Here is a 16,575-nt window from a genome sequence, read left to right on the forward strand (position 1 = left end):
AAATTTTGATTTATTTGGAGATTGTCATTCGGAAAAAAACATTTATTGTGAGATTGTCCTTGAAAGCTGATAGTCAATAGCGTTACTGCAACACCCAGTACGATCAAAATACACCAACGGACACGAAAAATGTTATTACGACTGTCCCACTTGTTAATATCAGTCAGAATGCTGGGCCATTTCGTCTCCCACATCTCGATCTCTCCCGCCAGATATATCATGATCACAGACCAATAATGCAGGAGAGATAGAGTGATATCATGATCACAACCATAATTTTCAGGCAAGTGAAGGCAGCCAGTGGTCAATTGGTGGTGGGGAAAAGATCATGACATTGAGAAATTGATGGAAAATGACACAAGAAAAAGAAAGTGGAAAAGTTTGCTATCCCTTGATTCCCTTCTGTGGTTGTTAATTTTAGGATACCTCATGAAAAAAATTTGAACATTAACTTAAAAAAAAAAAAAAAAAAAAAAAAAAAATCAGCTATGTAAAATTCTTGGTTGCCTTAACGTGAACCTGTGACTCTCTTAACAGCTACATCCTTATTTGTCAACAATCCCTTATGGACTGTTCCAAAGCCACATTTTTCCAATTTTGTTTTTCAGGTTGAAGTTTCCCGTCTATTTTTTAATTTTTTCGTTTCAGTCAGAGAGGAGCATTGAATCTGGGCTTCTTCTATGCTTGGAATGGAAATGCACCTTCCATGTAGAGATGGCCCATAGATCATGACTTGTACGAGTCTTTGGCTGAACTCGAAATTTCTTAAGCAGAATAGTCTAAGATTCTAATGTCATTGGCAGAACGCCGTAGCTTTATTTTGTCGCATATATAATACTACAGGCCGACTTGCCTTTCATACGTCCTTTTCTTGGCTTGTTTGTTCTTTCGTGGAATAAGAGTCTTACAATCTCTATTCTCTTTTTGAAGATAATATTACAAGCACAAAAGGAGACATAGGTCTTTTGCACGTATAATAGTTGTTGTGCACAGAATTAAACTATAGATCCCAAAGAAGTGAAAATAACATAATAGAAAATAAATCAATCATACACGACACCAAGACTGAAGTGGTTCGGCTTAATAAGCCTACATTCATTGACAGAGAAGACCCGAAATAAATTTACTAATAAAAGATGGAATACAAAAGATAGTAGAGAGAAAATCACTTAAAGCTCAAAGTCCCAATACACCTAAATCTCACTCTCACACAAAAAAAGAATATCTTCTCTAATTCTCTTAACCTTGAACGGCACCAAAAACATGAGAAAACAAAAAGATTTGCTTGAACCTATTTTTCTCCAAAGGACTATGAGTCTTCTGTTTTCCCCAAGTTCACAAATTGGCCAAGTAGGTTTATTAGAAGCAACAAGTTGGCTGTGAAGCAACTCCAATATTAGCTAGGAAAACAAACTCCAAGTCAATTAAGAATTCCAAGTCCATGTTAAACAAGGACTTCATTGCCGGCTGTAACTCAAGTAACAAAACAAAAACCTGTTGGCCCCACACTTGACTTGTCAATTCAAGTCATATACCAGCATATCGCTTAAAAAAAAAAAAAAAAAAAAGTTAATAAAAATTGTATTAAGATTTAGAGTACTATTCTTCATGGTAAATTATACGTCTCTCATTTAACTTAATTACTATCACCCAATTTACACTTTTATTTTTTATTTTTGTCAAATTTTAAATGACTCCATGGGGGCCTGATCTCCAATTTGTTGAGGAGCTTGGAGCCAGGGTCAGAGGAATAATAACACCAAATACAAGGCTGATGACCAAGTCCAAAGTATCTTTTATAAGTTTACCAATCATTTTCGAGGATAAATTTTTCTTAGAGAAAGAGACAATTAATGAAGATAAATATGCAATCAATAATATGTTTAGGCTCTATAACATAAATAGACCTATCTGGCGGGTCAGTTGTGCACAATGCTTATCTGGCATTGTCAATTTCCCTTTCTTTCTTTTTTTTTTCCTTTTTTTTGGGAGAGATGTGTAGGGGCACTACTTTCTAGCTGGAAGATCCTAATTTGAGGAAAAATAAAATAAAAGGGAAACTTCACTTTGACCTCCTGAACTTTCACTCGATTTTACAAACTCCCCCTGCATTTCCAAATCTCTAATTTTAGACCTCTGAACTTCCAAATATCTAGAGAGGTCCCTCCAAATACCTATGAAATTTTAAATAATAATCATTTAATAATGCGCTTAACCCATAGTCACACAAAATAGGGTTAGATTTATTTTATAATTTAATAATTGGCTTGACCCAAAAGTCGGTTAATTTAGGGTTATGGTTTCTCATAATCTAAGTGTTGTTTTGTATACTATGAAAATTAGATTATGATTACTTAAAAAAAATATGCTTTCTTGGAGGCATGATTGCTTTCTTCTTCGTGATAGTGAGACTCTACCAAAACCCTCATTATTGACCGATAAAACTTTAATCAACGTGGTTTATCTTATTGTTATTTTTGATCTATTTTCTATTGTACTTCTTTTTCTGTGCTGCCTCACAAGATTTCAGTTGCTGAGAATTTTCATACATTTGCACTCCTTTGACCATCAAAGATAGCGATGTTGTTGAATTTATTATCGTGTCTTCACGAGAATATTTTTATATACCCAGCGTATTAATTAAATTAAAACTCTTTTCACACACCATTTATAGAACACAAAAGTCAAGTCTGTATCATCTAGAACATATCGTAGTACTAGGGGAACAACGCAGATTCAAACAAAATAATATCGGCCAATACAAGTTTGAATCTTTCTTAGAGCGACATGGGAGGAATAATTCAGTGTCCTCTGATTTAGAATCGCAACACATGTTGGACACAATACATTATGACAATGTTCTAAAAAGAAAATAAAGCTATAGGCCCATAACAATTATACGCAAGAAGGGCTTGACAATTGAATATATAGCATTCTCAATCTTTCAGGTTCTTTTCAAATATTATTGGCACAAATCCCACTCCATTAACGAGTCATGCCAGGTGCAACTATAGGAGGCGTTGTTCCTGTCCGCCTCCACTCCTCTACATTGCCTTGCCAACCTTCACAGAACGATAATCACGTATAAATTAAATGATTAAATTCATCTCTTCTTACGGGCTTAAGCTTTTATTGTTTAAAGAATTGGCTTACCTAGGGAGGGATCAGCCCCACGAATTCTGAGTTCTCGATACTCCTGACGAAGAGCACATGGACAGCAGCAGCAATGAACCAACCAATCTGCGCACGGAGCTTCTGGGAGTGAGAAGAGGGCTCGCAGTTTGGAGCGGTATGTGCAAGAGTGTACCCATCCGCAGCCAACATAGGCCAAAGCAAAGTAGGTGAGGCCACCAACTAGACATGCTGCCCATGCAAAGTAACATCAGTGCATGATGATTAGTAAATGGTTTAACAGCTTGATCGAGCTACAAAAATGTTAGAATGCGTAGGATCTCATCAGCTTTATCCAACGGTTCTGATGGTAGATCTCACTAACAGATTTTGATGCTTGCCACACCATATCTCGTTGCAGCAAAAAAAAAAATATATTGCATTATAAGTTTCTTCAAAAACTTGGTGGGTTTTTTTAACAAGTTAGTCCTAATTATTATACCCTTTTTCTAATAGTAAATAAAGTCGGTGCTGGAAATATATAATTTATAATTAGCAGCAAGTGTATTGTTATTTAGCTCAAGAAAAATTAATAAAAAAACAAATCATGTTATTAAACTAGATTAATATAATTAGCATATGATATGAGTTTGATACTAGTTTATACAGAAAATCACAGTAAATATATTAAATAACGATCACAAGATCGAGTTTGCTTACATGTATTTCCTCCATCAACAATCTCCACAATCTGGCCGGCGGTGATAAATGGAAAGCAACATGTTATGACATCTACAAAAAGTGATCAACAGGTTAAATATCTAAGCCATAATTACCAAAAGGAAAATCAAGGTGTAAAAAGATGTATCGATCCATTACAGTTGAGGGGATCATCACAACAACCACAAAGTCCGGTAGACCATTGCCCATCGCGAGGAGCGTTCTGGTTGTTTGGGTGCATGCTGCTAGCCTGCTACAGATGAAGGAGATTTTTGAATATTTCTAGCTTTTGGCATTGCTTCCCATATATATATATATATATATATATAGGCAATGGAGGTCGTGCATGTCTTCCTAGACTCAGTAAATTGCAAGGAAAATTTGCCGCAATAATTGACTTTTTTAATAATAATAATAATAATAAGACGTATAAGTAAAAGGTTGGAATATTCAAAGGCCCTTTTTGTTTTGTTTTTTGGCTTATGTACTCACAATATATATGTATATATATATATATAATAATATTCCACCTTTTATTGTTGACATTAATGAGATTGAATTTAATTCATATATCAGACTGACGCCTATGACCTCCAATCCCTTTTTTTTTTTTTTTTTTGGTAGGTACCCTCCGATTGGTTTGGGCACCAACCATTGGCAGATCAATCTGTAGCAGATTAGACCATCATCAAGGGTCTGTCTTAAGGTTTTACATCTTTCCCTTCAGAGCAAGAGTCCAACCCATTTTTCACACCATTTATAAAACACAAAAGTCGGTATAAAACTGTATCATCTAAAACATATTGTGTAAGGGAACGAAGGCACCCACATTCATTTGGCAGATTCAAACAAATGAGGAATGTCACAAAATAATATCAGCCAATACAACTTTGAATTTTGCTTGGAAACATGGGACGAAATCAGTGTCTTCTGATTCAGAATCGCAACATTGATGGAAGCATACCCTTATTTCTTTATACGCAATGTTACAAAAAAAAGACCTAAAACAGATAAATTAAAATGCCAGCTCTTCAAGGACATTGATTTAAAAAAAAATGTAAGGTATCTGAGACCAGACCACCCAACCAGGGTAATACACAATAAAAGGGCAAAAATTTTAAAGCAGACTAGTAGCGGATCCAGTAGGTCCTGCGTCTGAACCAGTTGTAGTCAGGCAAACCCTGGATTGGCCCCATCGCAGCAATTGCAATATCCTGCAAAACCAAGCAATGGATAAAGGGAACTTCAAAACCTCAAAGTTTGATCTTCCAACTGGCGCAGAGTTCCATAAAATTATGCTTCATTTTCTATACCCAGCAAGTTAGGTAGGTTGTAGTCCTTACCTTGTCAAAAATAAATTTGTTTGCAACGCGTTTAATGGTGCTTGCATCAACAGCATCAATTCTGGCAAACAATTCAGCGAATGGGATTCTTCGGCCATATGTAAGTAGCTGCATGCATAAGCATACCAAGGGAAATAAAATTAAGAATTATGCAAGCAGAAGGGATTTCCAATAAAAGGACATTTATTGTAGTTACTTTTGAATCTGTAACATATAGATGTCACATACATCACCTTATCTTTTTTGCTAAGCACATGCATCATCTTTTCATACTATCATCCAAGTAACCATTAAATTGTAAGGTATCAATGTTTCAAACTGGGGTTTGATGAAGACATACATAAAGCAAGGAACAAGGTGCAACTCGAACCAAGGAAGCACCCAGTGGAGGGATCAGATTGACCCACTAAGGAGTCAAATCAGCTGGTCAAATGATATGAAACAATCCGGATCATAAAGACACCGACTGTCTGGTTTAATTTTTTCATCTGATTTTTGATAAGTAATAAACCACCAATCTTTCATCTGGTTTAATTTTTTCATCTGATTGGCAGTGTTTTCTACCCCTATTATACTTTGGCTTAAAAAGGTTATAACAAAATAAAATGAATATTTCCTTCTTTAATATTGTCTTAATATGGAAAGAAGTCACACCTGGCGCCCAATATCTTCAGCTACAGGACTTGTTCCATCAATGTGAAGCATCAGAGAAGATTTCAACTGCAACAAAGGAAACCAGTAATTGGCAATGGCTACAGGAATATTAAATTATAGATGACCTGGCATAACCATGACCTTCAACAAATTCTATATAGAAACACATTAACAAGTATGCTAATTAAGATGTTTCTTAACCCAATTCAAGTTCTTGAAAAGCACATCTATGGATAACACCTGAAACATTTTAGATCCTAAAAGAACAGATCCAAAACAGCATCAAAATTCTAAAAAAACATGTGAACATGCACAACCACATCTAGAATGTGCATACACATACATCTAGAATTTCACTTCGCCTGGTACTATTTTTTTGATAAGTTTTACACTTCGCCTAGCACTATTAGCAGCAACAATTCTAGATCATTGAGGAATATCAATTAACTCCAACAAATTATCTGATATAATTTTGATTTGTTTTGTTTTGTTTTTAGTTTTTGCCATGGCGGTTTCCGATAACATTATTATCCCACAACTCTATGAAAGTGGCATATCAGTAATATGTCCCACCTTACGGTCACTTGTAAAGAAATGAAGCTTCTTGTAACTAACATTAGTTTGAATAAACCAAATAGAAAAAAAAATAAATGAAGCTTGCAATCATAGTTTATATTCACTAAAAATATTTTGATTTCAAAAGTAACCAGGTATCAGATGTCAATTAAAAAATGAAAGGATTGGTGGCTACCTGATTACGCGCACGAATAACATCAGCTTCTGAAACTCGATAACATAACTTGGTGGTCTCATACATTATCGCATATGCCAAATCACTTAAGCAATCCGGCTGAAATAATAAGATAGCAAATTCATCAAAATAAATGGCAGATGTCTCTGAGAATCAATTTGATATAAAACATTAAATGGCTTATATAAACATGACCATCTACACAATTTGCGCAAGATGATTGAAAAGGTACAGAGTACAGACAAGGAATACCACAAGTAGCATCTCTTCGATACATCATTAGAACTATTAATGAGTGCATACATGCATATATAGACATACACAAAGGTAATGTAACGTCCATGCATATATGTTGAAGAGGGGGGCAGAGAGAGAGGGAGATATCAATACTTTTTATGAAAGTATCTAAACCCCAGGCCAGAAAAGCAAATGAACAAGCTATTTCCCTTGTATGGCAGAAATAACTCTCAAAACAACCAGACAAAAGAAATCACATCTTCAAACTCCAATCTCACAATAGTAGTAATTATATTTGTATCAAAGAGAAATATGAAAAATCCACTGATAACAGACAACCCCGCCGAAAAATAAAAGCTGAAAGAGCTAGCAATTCAAGAAGAGTTTCATATATAGACAATACATATGACAAATCCAGAAGAAGAACTGGACTGCTAGGAAACTTTACAAGGTTACAATAACTCGACAGGCACTCAGCTTTGTTGTCCACATTTTGTCATCTAAAGAGAAGGAAGACAATACAAAGAAAACTGTATGCAAACTATGTTCTGTTCAGTGAAACAAATAGTCCATGAGATCAATAATGCCAAAAAGACCAGTGTCTTTATAGTTGGTGTTAATAGGCACCTCACCTTAGCAACAGCATAAACACCAAATAGACCAGTGTCTTTATAGTTGGTGTTAAAAGACATCATGCTTTCTGCAATTTCATTAATGCCAATCCTCTGTGCCAGCTCAGAACTGTTTAAAGATTGTCAAAATTATCAATGCATGTGCTTCAAAAAGAAAAGAAAAAAATGCCTTAATAAAGATCTTAAGTGGTTCAGGTTAGAAATCTGATATGCCATAAAGTGATTAGTTCTAAAGGAAGCTCACCCCATGTGCTTTCCACTACTAGCACTTTTATTCCATGAACCCAGCATAGCCTGCATTACCATCAGAGCAATGGAATCTGGATCTGTCCAAGATGCTCCATTAAAAGCAACCGCAAATTGTGCCAGAGGAATATCATCATCAATTATCCTAACCTGGTTTTCACAACATTAACATAATTTGATATATATTAGACAAACCTTTTTTTTCATATAAAGATATTACAAAGTACTCAAGATATATCTCCCCTACCTCAGAACCGGTAAAAAATGCTGGTTCTTTTGCAACTAGCTGAGTGGCTGTGGTGGGATCTGCTGACAACTTTGTAAACAATTTTTTTACTTCCTCAACAACGTCTTCATGCTTCACAGCTCCGGAAGCGGCAATGACCTGAGATATAGGTTCAAAAAAACAGCCATGAAAGTCTCAGCCCAAAGAAAGTCTTTCAGATCATTGTAAAATGCAATAAAACCAAACAGAAGAAACATCTTGACCAGTTCTATTAATTCCACCATATATAAACAGACACTGAAGAAGAAACTCATTAGTTTTTGCATACCATTCTGGGAGCTGTGTAGTGTGTTTGAATATAGCTCTGGAGATGTTCTTTTGTTATTGTCCTTATATTCTGAGCAGGTCCAAGAATAGTTCTTCCCAAAGGAGTGTACTGGAATGCAGTTGCATGCAAGTGATCAAAAATAACTTCCTCAGTCTGCCCCTCAACCTACAGCAATTACATGAGATAAAACCTCTAACCATAAGAAGCAAGATAGCAAAGACTACAAGCCAGTTGCTGTAATATTCATAAAACGTAATCAATCACCTATACTTCCCCATATAAGTTGAATAATACATGAAACAGTCACTGTTAGTTATCAACGCAGGGAGCAGTTAAGAGTCTCTCTTATTTATCTCACATGCTACTGCTCTATCACAGATGAAAGACACTTCACACTCTTAAAAATAATCAAGAAAGAAGACGCCACTTGTATAACTCTGTATGGAAATTTGTATTCAACACTTCACTTGTGTAAGGGCAAGACAGGGCATTAACTCTGATCAACCACGATTTTCTCATTTATCTTTCTTTAATTGGAATAAAAATTTAGGTTATGATATTTTTCGTATCAAACCTATGTTCAAAGAAGTTGGCTTAAAAAACTACTCCAAAAGCAATTTGGTATTATTGTGCAACAAAGAAGACCCTTCATGTAAACTCAACACTCCCGTAAGTTTCTATCAAGGTGTACGATATTAAGGGGACTCTGCCCATATGATTAAAAAAACAAAGATTGAATCATGAATTTGAAGTTCCAACAGGCACGAAACAGGCATTTGCGGAGAGAGGGAAAGAAATGGAAAATGCAGACATGAGGTGGGGTGTGAAAAAGGAAATCATAATCTTATGTCCCAATCTAAGTAAAACAAATTTTACAACCACATTTTACTAAAATACTGCTGAGAAACAATGCATCAAAATATTCACACTTAATAGGCATGCGATTCATTACTCATCGAACAAAAGAAACAAACAACGCCAAATGAACAACTGCTATTTGTTGTAAAAGAGGCTTGAACTTTTTGGGATACAGCAATCAACTAATACAGCCCATTTAGAATCTCACTAATAGTTATATTCTCAACCAAACAAAATAAATTATCATTTCTCCTCATCCTGTCAATCTAAATCACGCGTAACCTGTACATGATCAACAACATACGAAATAAATTTCATGTTTAACCATTCCATCATCAGCCATGAAGCACAATTATTCGGTATTAGTGCTCGAACGCCAAACCAAATCATTAGCGGAAATTTTTTACCTCAAATCCAACAATGACAATAAACACCCACATAGAATCTAACGATGTAAAATTAACAATAGAACACGTATCAAGCAAACGAAACCAAACAACTATTCACCAACCAAAAAGCTTCAGGCCTTCACTTACAAACACACACAGAGTCGAACAGACATATTATTTAAGAATCCAACCAAATCCCTAACAAATACCTCCTCCATTTCCCTGAGAATCACGTCCCTCTCGCGGCTAATGCGGTGCTCATCGAACTTGGAGTTCTGGAGGATATCAGCGAGGACGTCGAGCGCCCTGGGCACGTCCTTGTCCAAGACCCTGGCGTAGTACGTGGTCTGCTCCCTGGACGTGTAGGCGTTCAGATGGCCCCCCATGTTCTCGATCTCTTCCTCCAGCTGCCTCGCGCTCCGCCTCTCCGTTCCCTTGAATATCATGTGCTCGAGGAAATGCGCCGTTCCGTTGGTCTCCTCCGTCTCGAACCTCGACCCGGCGTCGATCCATACGCCGACGGTGGCCGTGCGGGCCGCGAGGTTCGACTCCGTGGCCACGCGGAGGCCATTTGGGAGGGTGGTGACGCGGGTCTCCGGGGCGGAGAGGATCCGGGTGAGGTCCGCGGTGGCCGGGTGGGGCGACCCGTGTTTGAGGAAGCGCGGGTCCGGGTTGTCTAGCTGCTTGATCTTGGACTTGACGGCCTCGGCGAGGCGGTCGTATACCATGGCCGTCGGGGGAGGAGGGGAAGGCGGTGGGGCCGATGATGGCGTGGCGATCGCCTGGGAGGTGGAGGCCGATCGGGCGGCCTGGGCCAGGTATGACGTGGCCGCCCTGTGGGACCGGCGAGATAGGGTCAGAAGGTGCTTCATCGCCATCTCTGTGTCTGTCTCTCCCTCTGTCTACTAGGGTTTGAGATAAGAACTACTTCGTGGTTTTTTCTAGGAGCAGTGAGGACTGAGGTTGGGTATCGCCTGGGCGATCAGATTTGTTTGGAGGACGAACGACGTCGTTTTGATGCAACACGTAATTTGGGCTTTATAGTACTTGCGACTTGCGATTTTAAGTCGCTCAATTGGCCCAAGTAAAAGGCGTTGGCATGTAAATACAAGAAGTCTTCTTACAAATGGAAATGGGAAACCAAAACATCCAGGTCCTGGTTTCTTATGATTAGAGCATGTAAACCACCATGATAAACTATACTATGAAAAGAGGTTTTTTTTCATGTCAAAAAAGAAAAGAAAAAAAAAAAAAAAAAAGAGGTTTAAAATATATATATATATATATATATATATATAATTTCTAACCAAATACAAAGGAGAGGAGAGAAATGAAATAAATACATCAATAGAGTCTGAGTAAACCGAGGAAAGTAATAGGAAATGAAAAAAAATTGTCGGTCTAATGGTTTTTGTTTTTTTCTTGTTTAGTTGTAGATAACTAAATTAACTTGTTGCAATGAAGTCTTATAGTGATTTTCCAAGGTTTGGATTTGCTTTGATTGATCTATTTTTGTTTCTGTGCAGCTGATGCTCATTATTTTGCTTCATGTAGTATGTTGTTCTTGTTCGTATATGTATCTTTCCATGCTCTCTTATGTTGGTTTTGGTGTATCTTGCTAGTATGTCTCAATGTCTGTTTTCTGATTGTGCTGATTGGTCTGTCATTTATGTTTTCTCTTATATTACTGAAAGGTGTGGGTTTTTTTATGATCTATGATTCTATAGTATACGATTGGTAGAATACATTAATACTGCTTGAGTATTTTTTTGCATTGAAGAGAGATGGAAAAGGTCTATCTTATCAACTATCCTAACAGATATATTGTGATAAGTGAGAGTGAGTGACTATGTAGACAGGAGCAAGCGGTTTTCACTCATCTAATATGAATATGAGCCACTACCTCTTTCTGAATTTGTACATAGGAAATACTACAAAATTATCTATAAAATTCAATGCGTGGTGTATGCCTATTTATGTGGACTTTGCAAAAATGGACTTCTCCTAATCAAACAATTAAGATTTACAATAAATAAAGAAAATGAGTAATATTCTACCTTTTATGCGAGTCTGCCTTCTGACTGTTCTGTAAGTCGAATAAGTAAAATGTTAGAATATTAACAACTCTCATTTGATAGTTTTTGCTCTCTCTCAAGACGCTCTCTGCTAGGGTTTCATCTCTAGCAAAGAGCGTCGTCAGAGTGGGAGAACCCTTGTTCTCCCCCTCCCCCCTCCTCCTCCTCATCTTTTTCTTTCCGCCCTAGAGCTAGCCTATTTACTTTATGTCCCTTGCTTTTTGGGCGTTTTCTTCCTCTCCCTCCTTCTCTGCCCCTTTTCTGATTTTAGAGTTTTTTTTTTTAGGCCGATCTTCCGTCCTTCTCTATTCACCATGCCTGTTGTTGCGTTGGGTTTGGCTCCGGTTCGTGTCATCCCTACCTGATCGACTGCCCATCGCCTGGTCCACCTCGACGCGTGCTCCACCACCTCCCTACTTGGATCTGCTAGTGCCCATCACACCTTTTGCACTGGATCCGTCTCTCCAGATGTGGTTTGATTTCTCGTCTCTCCAACTATTTTTTTTATTTCGTTTCTAGTTGTTTTATTTCATTTTGTTTGTCTTTTGGCAGGTATTTTGGTGTGTTGTTTTTATTGCCTTGCATGTTTGTCACACTTTGTTAGTGATGCTCTTGGGGGAATTCAGTGTCTTCTAATTGGCACCCCTCCCATTGGCAGATCAATCTGTAACAGATTTGCCCATCATCAAGGGTCTGTTTTTAGGTTTTACATCTTTCCCTTCAGATCAAGATTCCATCCCTTTTACACACCATTTATAAAACCCAAAAGTCTGTATAAAACTGTATCATCTAAAACATATTGTATAAGGGAACGAAGACACCCACATTCATTTGGCAGATTCAAACAAATGAGGAATGTCACAAAATGATATTAGCCGATAGAACTTTGAATTTTGCTTGGAAACATGGGAGGAATTCAGTGTCTTGTAATTCAGAATCGCAACATTGATGGAAGCATACCCTAATTTCTTTATACGCAATGTTACAAAAAAAAAAAAAGAAAAAAAAAAAAGACATAAAATCGATAAATTAAAATGCCAGCTCTCTAAGGGCATTGATTTCAAAAAAATGCAAGTTATCTGAGACCAGACCACCCAACCAGGGTAATACACAATAAAAAGGCAAAAATTTTAAAGCAGACTAGTAGCGGTTCCAGTAGGTCCTCCGTCTGAACCAGTTGTAGTCAGGCAAACCTTGGATTGGCCCCATCGCAGCAATTGCAATATCCTGCAAAACCAAGCAATGGATGAAGGGAGCTTCAAAACCTCAAATTTTGATCATCCAACTGGCGCCGAGCTTCATAAAATTATGCTTCATTTTCTATACCCAGCAAGTTACGTAGGTTGTAGTCCTTACCTTGTCAAAAATAAATTTGTTTGCAACACGTTTAATGGTGCTTGCATCAACCGCATCAATTCTGGCAAATAATTCGGCGAATGGGATTCTTCGGCTATATGTAAGTAACTGCATGCATAAGCAAACCAAGGGAAATAAAATTAGGAATTATGTAAGCAGAAGGGGTTTCCAATGTTTTTTATTTTTTTAATTTTTTTGACATATCCATACAAGAGGAAGGAGGATTCGAACTAATGACCTCCGTTTCATAAGGCGTGGTCCCCACCCAATTGAGTTACCCATTGGGGACAGAAGGGGTTTCCAATAAAATGACATTTATTGTAGTTACTTTTGAATCTGTAACATATAGATGTCACATACATCACCTTCTCTTTTTTGCTAAGCACATACATCATCTTTTCATACTATCATCCAAGTAGCCATTAAATTGTAGGGTATCAACGTTTCAAACTGGGGTTTGATGAAGACATACACAAAGCAAGGAACAAGGTGCAACTCGAACTAAGGAAGCACCCAGTGGAGGGATCAGATTGACCGACCCATTGAGGAATCAAATCAAATCAGCTGGTCAAATGATATGAAACAATCCGGATCATAGACACTGATTGTCTGGTTTAATTTTTTCATCTGATTTTTGATAAGTAATAAACCAATCTTTCATCTGGTTTAATTCTTTCATCTGATTGGCAGTGTTTTCTACCTAGTATACTTTAGCTTAAAAAGGTTATATAACAAAATCAAATGAATATTTCCTTCTTTAAAATTGTCTTAATATGGAAAGAAGTCACACCTGGAGCCCAATATCTTCAGCCACAGGACTTGTTCCATCAATTCTAAGCATCAGAGAAGATTTCAACTGCAACAAAGGATACCAGTAATTGGCAATGGCTACAGGAATATTAAATTATAGATGACCTGGCATAACCATGAACTTCAACAAATTCTATATAGAAACATATTAACAACTAACAAGTATGCTAATTAAGATGTTTCTTAACCCAATTCAAGTTCTTGAAAAGCACATTTATGGATAACACCTGAAACATTTTAGATCCTAAAAGAACAGATCCAGAACAGCATCGAAATTCTAAAAATACATGTGAACACGCACACCCACATCTAGAATATGCATACACGTACATCTAGAATTTCACTTCGCCTGGCACTATTTTTTTGATAAGTTTTATACTTCGCCTAGCACTATTAGCAACAATAATTCTAGACCATTGAGGAATATAAATTAACTCCATCAAATTATCGGTTATAATTTTGATTTGTTATGTTTTTATTTTTTGCCATGGTGGTATCCGTTAACATTATTATCCCACAACTCTATGAAAGTGGCCTATCAGCAATATGTCCCACCTTACGGTCACTCTTAAAGAAATAAAGCTTCTTGTAACTAACGTTTAGTTTGAATAAACCAAATAGAAAAAAATAAATGAAGCTTGCAATCATAGTTTATATTCAATAAAAATATTTTGATTTCAAAAGTAACCAGGCATCAGATGTCAATTAAAAAATGAAAGCATTGGTGGCTACCTCATTACACGCACGAATAACATTAGCTTCTGAAACTCGATAACATAACTTGGTGGTCTCATACATTATTGCATATGCCAAATCATCTAAGCAATCCGGCTGAAATAATAAGATAGCAAATTCATCAAAATAACTGGCAGATGTCTCTGAGAATCAATTTGATATAAAACATTAAATGGCTTATATATACATGACCATCTACACAAGTTGCACAAGCTAATTGAAAGGTGCAGAGTACAGACAAGGAATACCACAAGTAGCATTTCTTCGATATATCATTCAAAAATTTAAGTCATTAGAACTACTAATGAGTGCATACATGCATATAGACATACAAAAAGGTAATGTAATGTCCATGCACATATGTTGTAGAGGTAGAGGGGGAGATATCAATATTTTTTTATGAAAGTATCTAAACCCCAGGCCAGAAAAGCCAATGAACAAGCTATTTGCCTTGTATGGCAGATATAACTCTCAAAACAACAAGAAATCACATCTTCAAAATATCACAATAGTAGTACTTATATTTGTTTCAAAGAGAAAAAAAAAAAAATCCACTAGTAACTGACAACCCCACCAAAAAATAAAAGCTGAAAGAGCTAGCAATTCAAGAAGAGTTTAATATATAGACAATATATATGACAAATCCAGAAGATGGACTGCTAGGAAACTTTACAAGGTTTACAAGGTTACAATAACTCGACAGGCACTTAGCTTTCTTGTCCACATTTTGTCATCTAAAGAGAAGAACGACAATACAAAGAAAAGTGTATGCAAACTATGTTTTGTTCAGCGAAACAATTTGTCCATGAGATCAATAATGCCAAAAAGACCAGTGTCTTTATAGTTGGTGTTAAAAGGCACCTCACCTTAGCAACAGCATAAACACCAAATAGACCAGTGTCTTTATAGTTGGTGTTAAAAGAAATCATGGTTTCTGCAATTTCATTAATGCCAATCCTCTGTGCCAGCTCGGAACTGTTTAAAGATTGTCAAAATTATTATCAATGCATGTGCTTCAAAAAGAAAAAAGAAAAAATGCCTTTATAAAGAACTCAAGTGGTTCAGGTTAGAAGTGATTAGTTCTAAAGGGAGCTCACCCCATGTGCTTTCCACCACTAGCACTTTTAGTCCATGGACCCAGCATAGCCTGCATTACCATCAGCGCAATGGAATCTGGATCTGTCCAAGATGCTCCATTAAAAGCAACCGCAAATTGTGCCAGAGGCATATCATCATCAATTATCCTAACCTGGTTTTCACCACATTAACATAATTTGATATATAGTAGACAAACCTTTTTTTTCATATAAAGATATTACAAAGTACTCAAGATATATGTCCCCTACCTCAGAACCGGTAAAAAATGCTGGTTCTTTTGCAACTAGTTGAGTAGCTGTGGTGGGATCTGCTGACAACTTTGTAAACAATTTTTTTACTTCCTCGACAACGTCTTCATGCTTCACAGCTCCGGAAGCAGCAATGACCTGCGATACAGGTTCCAAAAAACAACCATGAAAGTCTCAGCCCAAAGAAAGTCTTTCAGATCATTGTAAAATGCAATAAAACCAAACAGAAGAAACATCTTCATCAGTTCTGTTAATTCCACCATATATGAACAGAAACTGAAGAAGAGACTCATTAGTTTTTGCATACCATTCTCGGAGCTGTGTAGTGTGTTTGAATATAGCTCTGGAGATGTTCTTTTGTGATTGTCCTAATATTCTGAGCAGGTCCAAGAATAGTTCTTCCCAAAGGAGTGTACTGGAACGCAGTTGCATGCAAGTGATCGAAAATAACTTCCCCAGTCTGCCCCTCAACCTATAGCAACTACATGAGATAAAACCTCTAACCATAAGAAGCAAGATAGCAAAGACTACAAGCCAGTTTGCTGTAATCTTCATAAAACGTAATCAAACACCTGTACTTCCACATATCAGTTGAATAATACATGAAACAATCAGTGTTAGCTATCAATGCAGGGAGCAGTTAAGAGTCTCTCTTATTTATCTCACATGCTACTGCTCTATTACAGATGAAAGACACTTCATACTCTTAAAAATAATCAAGAAAAAAAGATGCCACTTGTATAACTTTGTATGTACAT

The 16,575-nt window shown here is 36.8% G+C and overlaps 3 protein-coding genes across 3 annotated transcripts; all 3 read right to left on the bottom strand.

The window, feature by feature from the left end:
- Positions 1 to 2,705: 2,705 nt before the first annotated feature.
- On the bottom strand, positions 2,706 to 4,097 carry LOC132180781 (protein PLANT CADMIUM RESISTANCE 9-like). Its single transcript, XM_059593725.1, has 4 exons — positions 3,991 to 4,097; positions 3,832 to 3,903; positions 3,154 to 3,363; positions 2,706 to 3,062 (listed from the first exon to the last, which is right to left on the bottom strand). Exons 1-4 carry the CDS (start codon positions 4,070 to 4,072, stop codon positions 2,986 to 2,988), a joined length of 441 nt encoding a protein of 146 aa, XP_059449708.1. The 5' UTR covers positions 4,073 to 4,097; the 3' UTR covers positions 2,706 to 2,985.
- Positions 4,098 to 4,604: 507 nt separating this feature from the next.
- LOC132180779 (probable mitochondrial-processing peptidase subunit beta, mitochondrial) lies at positions 4,605 to 10,483 on the bottom strand. Its single transcript, XM_059593723.1, has 9 exons — positions 9,705 to 10,483; positions 8,249 to 8,413; positions 7,942 to 8,079; positions 7,693 to 7,844; positions 7,449 to 7,557; positions 6,580 to 6,678; positions 5,829 to 5,894; positions 5,175 to 5,282; positions 4,605 to 5,045 (listed from the first exon to the last, which is right to left on the bottom strand). Exons 1-9 carry the CDS (start codon positions 10,371 to 10,373, stop codon positions 4,959 to 4,961), a joined length of 1,593 nt encoding a protein of 530 aa, XP_059449706.1. The 5' UTR covers positions 10,374 to 10,483; the 3' UTR covers positions 4,605 to 4,958.
- Positions 10,484 to 12,383: 1,900 nt separating this feature from the next.
- On the bottom strand, positions 12,384 to 16,491 carry LOC132180780 (probable mitochondrial-processing peptidase subunit beta, mitochondrial). Its single transcript, XM_059593724.1, has 8 exons — positions 16,125 to 16,491; positions 15,818 to 15,955; positions 15,569 to 15,720; positions 15,338 to 15,446; positions 14,469 to 14,567; positions 13,717 to 13,782; positions 12,927 to 13,034; positions 12,384 to 12,797 (listed from the first exon to the last, which is right to left on the bottom strand). The coding sequence occupies exons 1-8, from the start codon at positions 16,125 to 16,127 to the stop codon at positions 12,711 to 12,713; spliced, it is 762 nt and encodes a 253-aa protein (XP_059449707.1). The 5' UTR covers positions 16,128 to 16,491; the 3' UTR covers positions 12,384 to 12,710.
- Positions 16,492 to 16,575: the final 84 nt, after the last annotated feature.

This window comes from Corylus avellana, chromosome ca5, assembly GCF_901000735.1.
Source record: "Corylus avellana chromosome ca5, CavTom2PMs-1.0".
Lineage (NCBI taxonomy): Eukaryota > Viridiplantae > Streptophyta > Magnoliopsida > Fagales > Betulaceae > Corylus > Corylus avellana.

Bases quoted from the DNA above. Each gene is read 5' to 3' on its own strand.
- LOC132180781 (XM_059593725.1), bottom strand. From the start codon at position 4,072: ATGCACCCAAACAACCAGAACGCTCCTCGCGATGGGCAATGGTCTACC. The intron at 3,364-3,831 runs GTAAGCAAACTC...TTGCATGGGCAG, and splicing joins TGTTGATGGAGGAAATACAT to CATGTCTAGTTGGTGGCCTC. The intron at 3,063-3,153 runs GTAAGCCAATTC...CGTTCTGTGAAG, and splicing joins TGGGGCTGATCCCTCCCTAG to GTTGGCAAGGCAATGTAGAG.
- LOC132180779 (XM_059593723.1), bottom strand. From the start codon at position 10,373: ATGGCGATGAAGCACCTTCTGACCCTATCTCGCCGGTCCCACAGGGCG. The intron at 8,080-8,248 runs GTATGCAAAAAC...CCTATATCTCAG, and splicing joins ACTACACAGCTCCCAGAATG to GTCATTGCCGCTTCCGGAGC. The intron at 5,895-6,579 runs GTAGCCACCAAT...CCTTTGTTGCAG, and splicing joins TTATTCGTGCGCGTAATCAG to TTGAAATCTTCTCTGATGCT.
- LOC132180780 (XM_059593724.1), bottom strand. The intron at 15,721-15,817 runs GTAGGGGACATA...GGTGAAAACCAG, and splicing joins CATTTTTTACCGGTTCTGAG to GTTAGGATAATTGATGATGA. The intron at 15,447-15,568 runs GTGAGCTCCCTT...ATCTTTAAACAG, and splicing joins AGTGGTGGAAAGCACATGGG to TTCCGAGCTGGCACAGAGGA.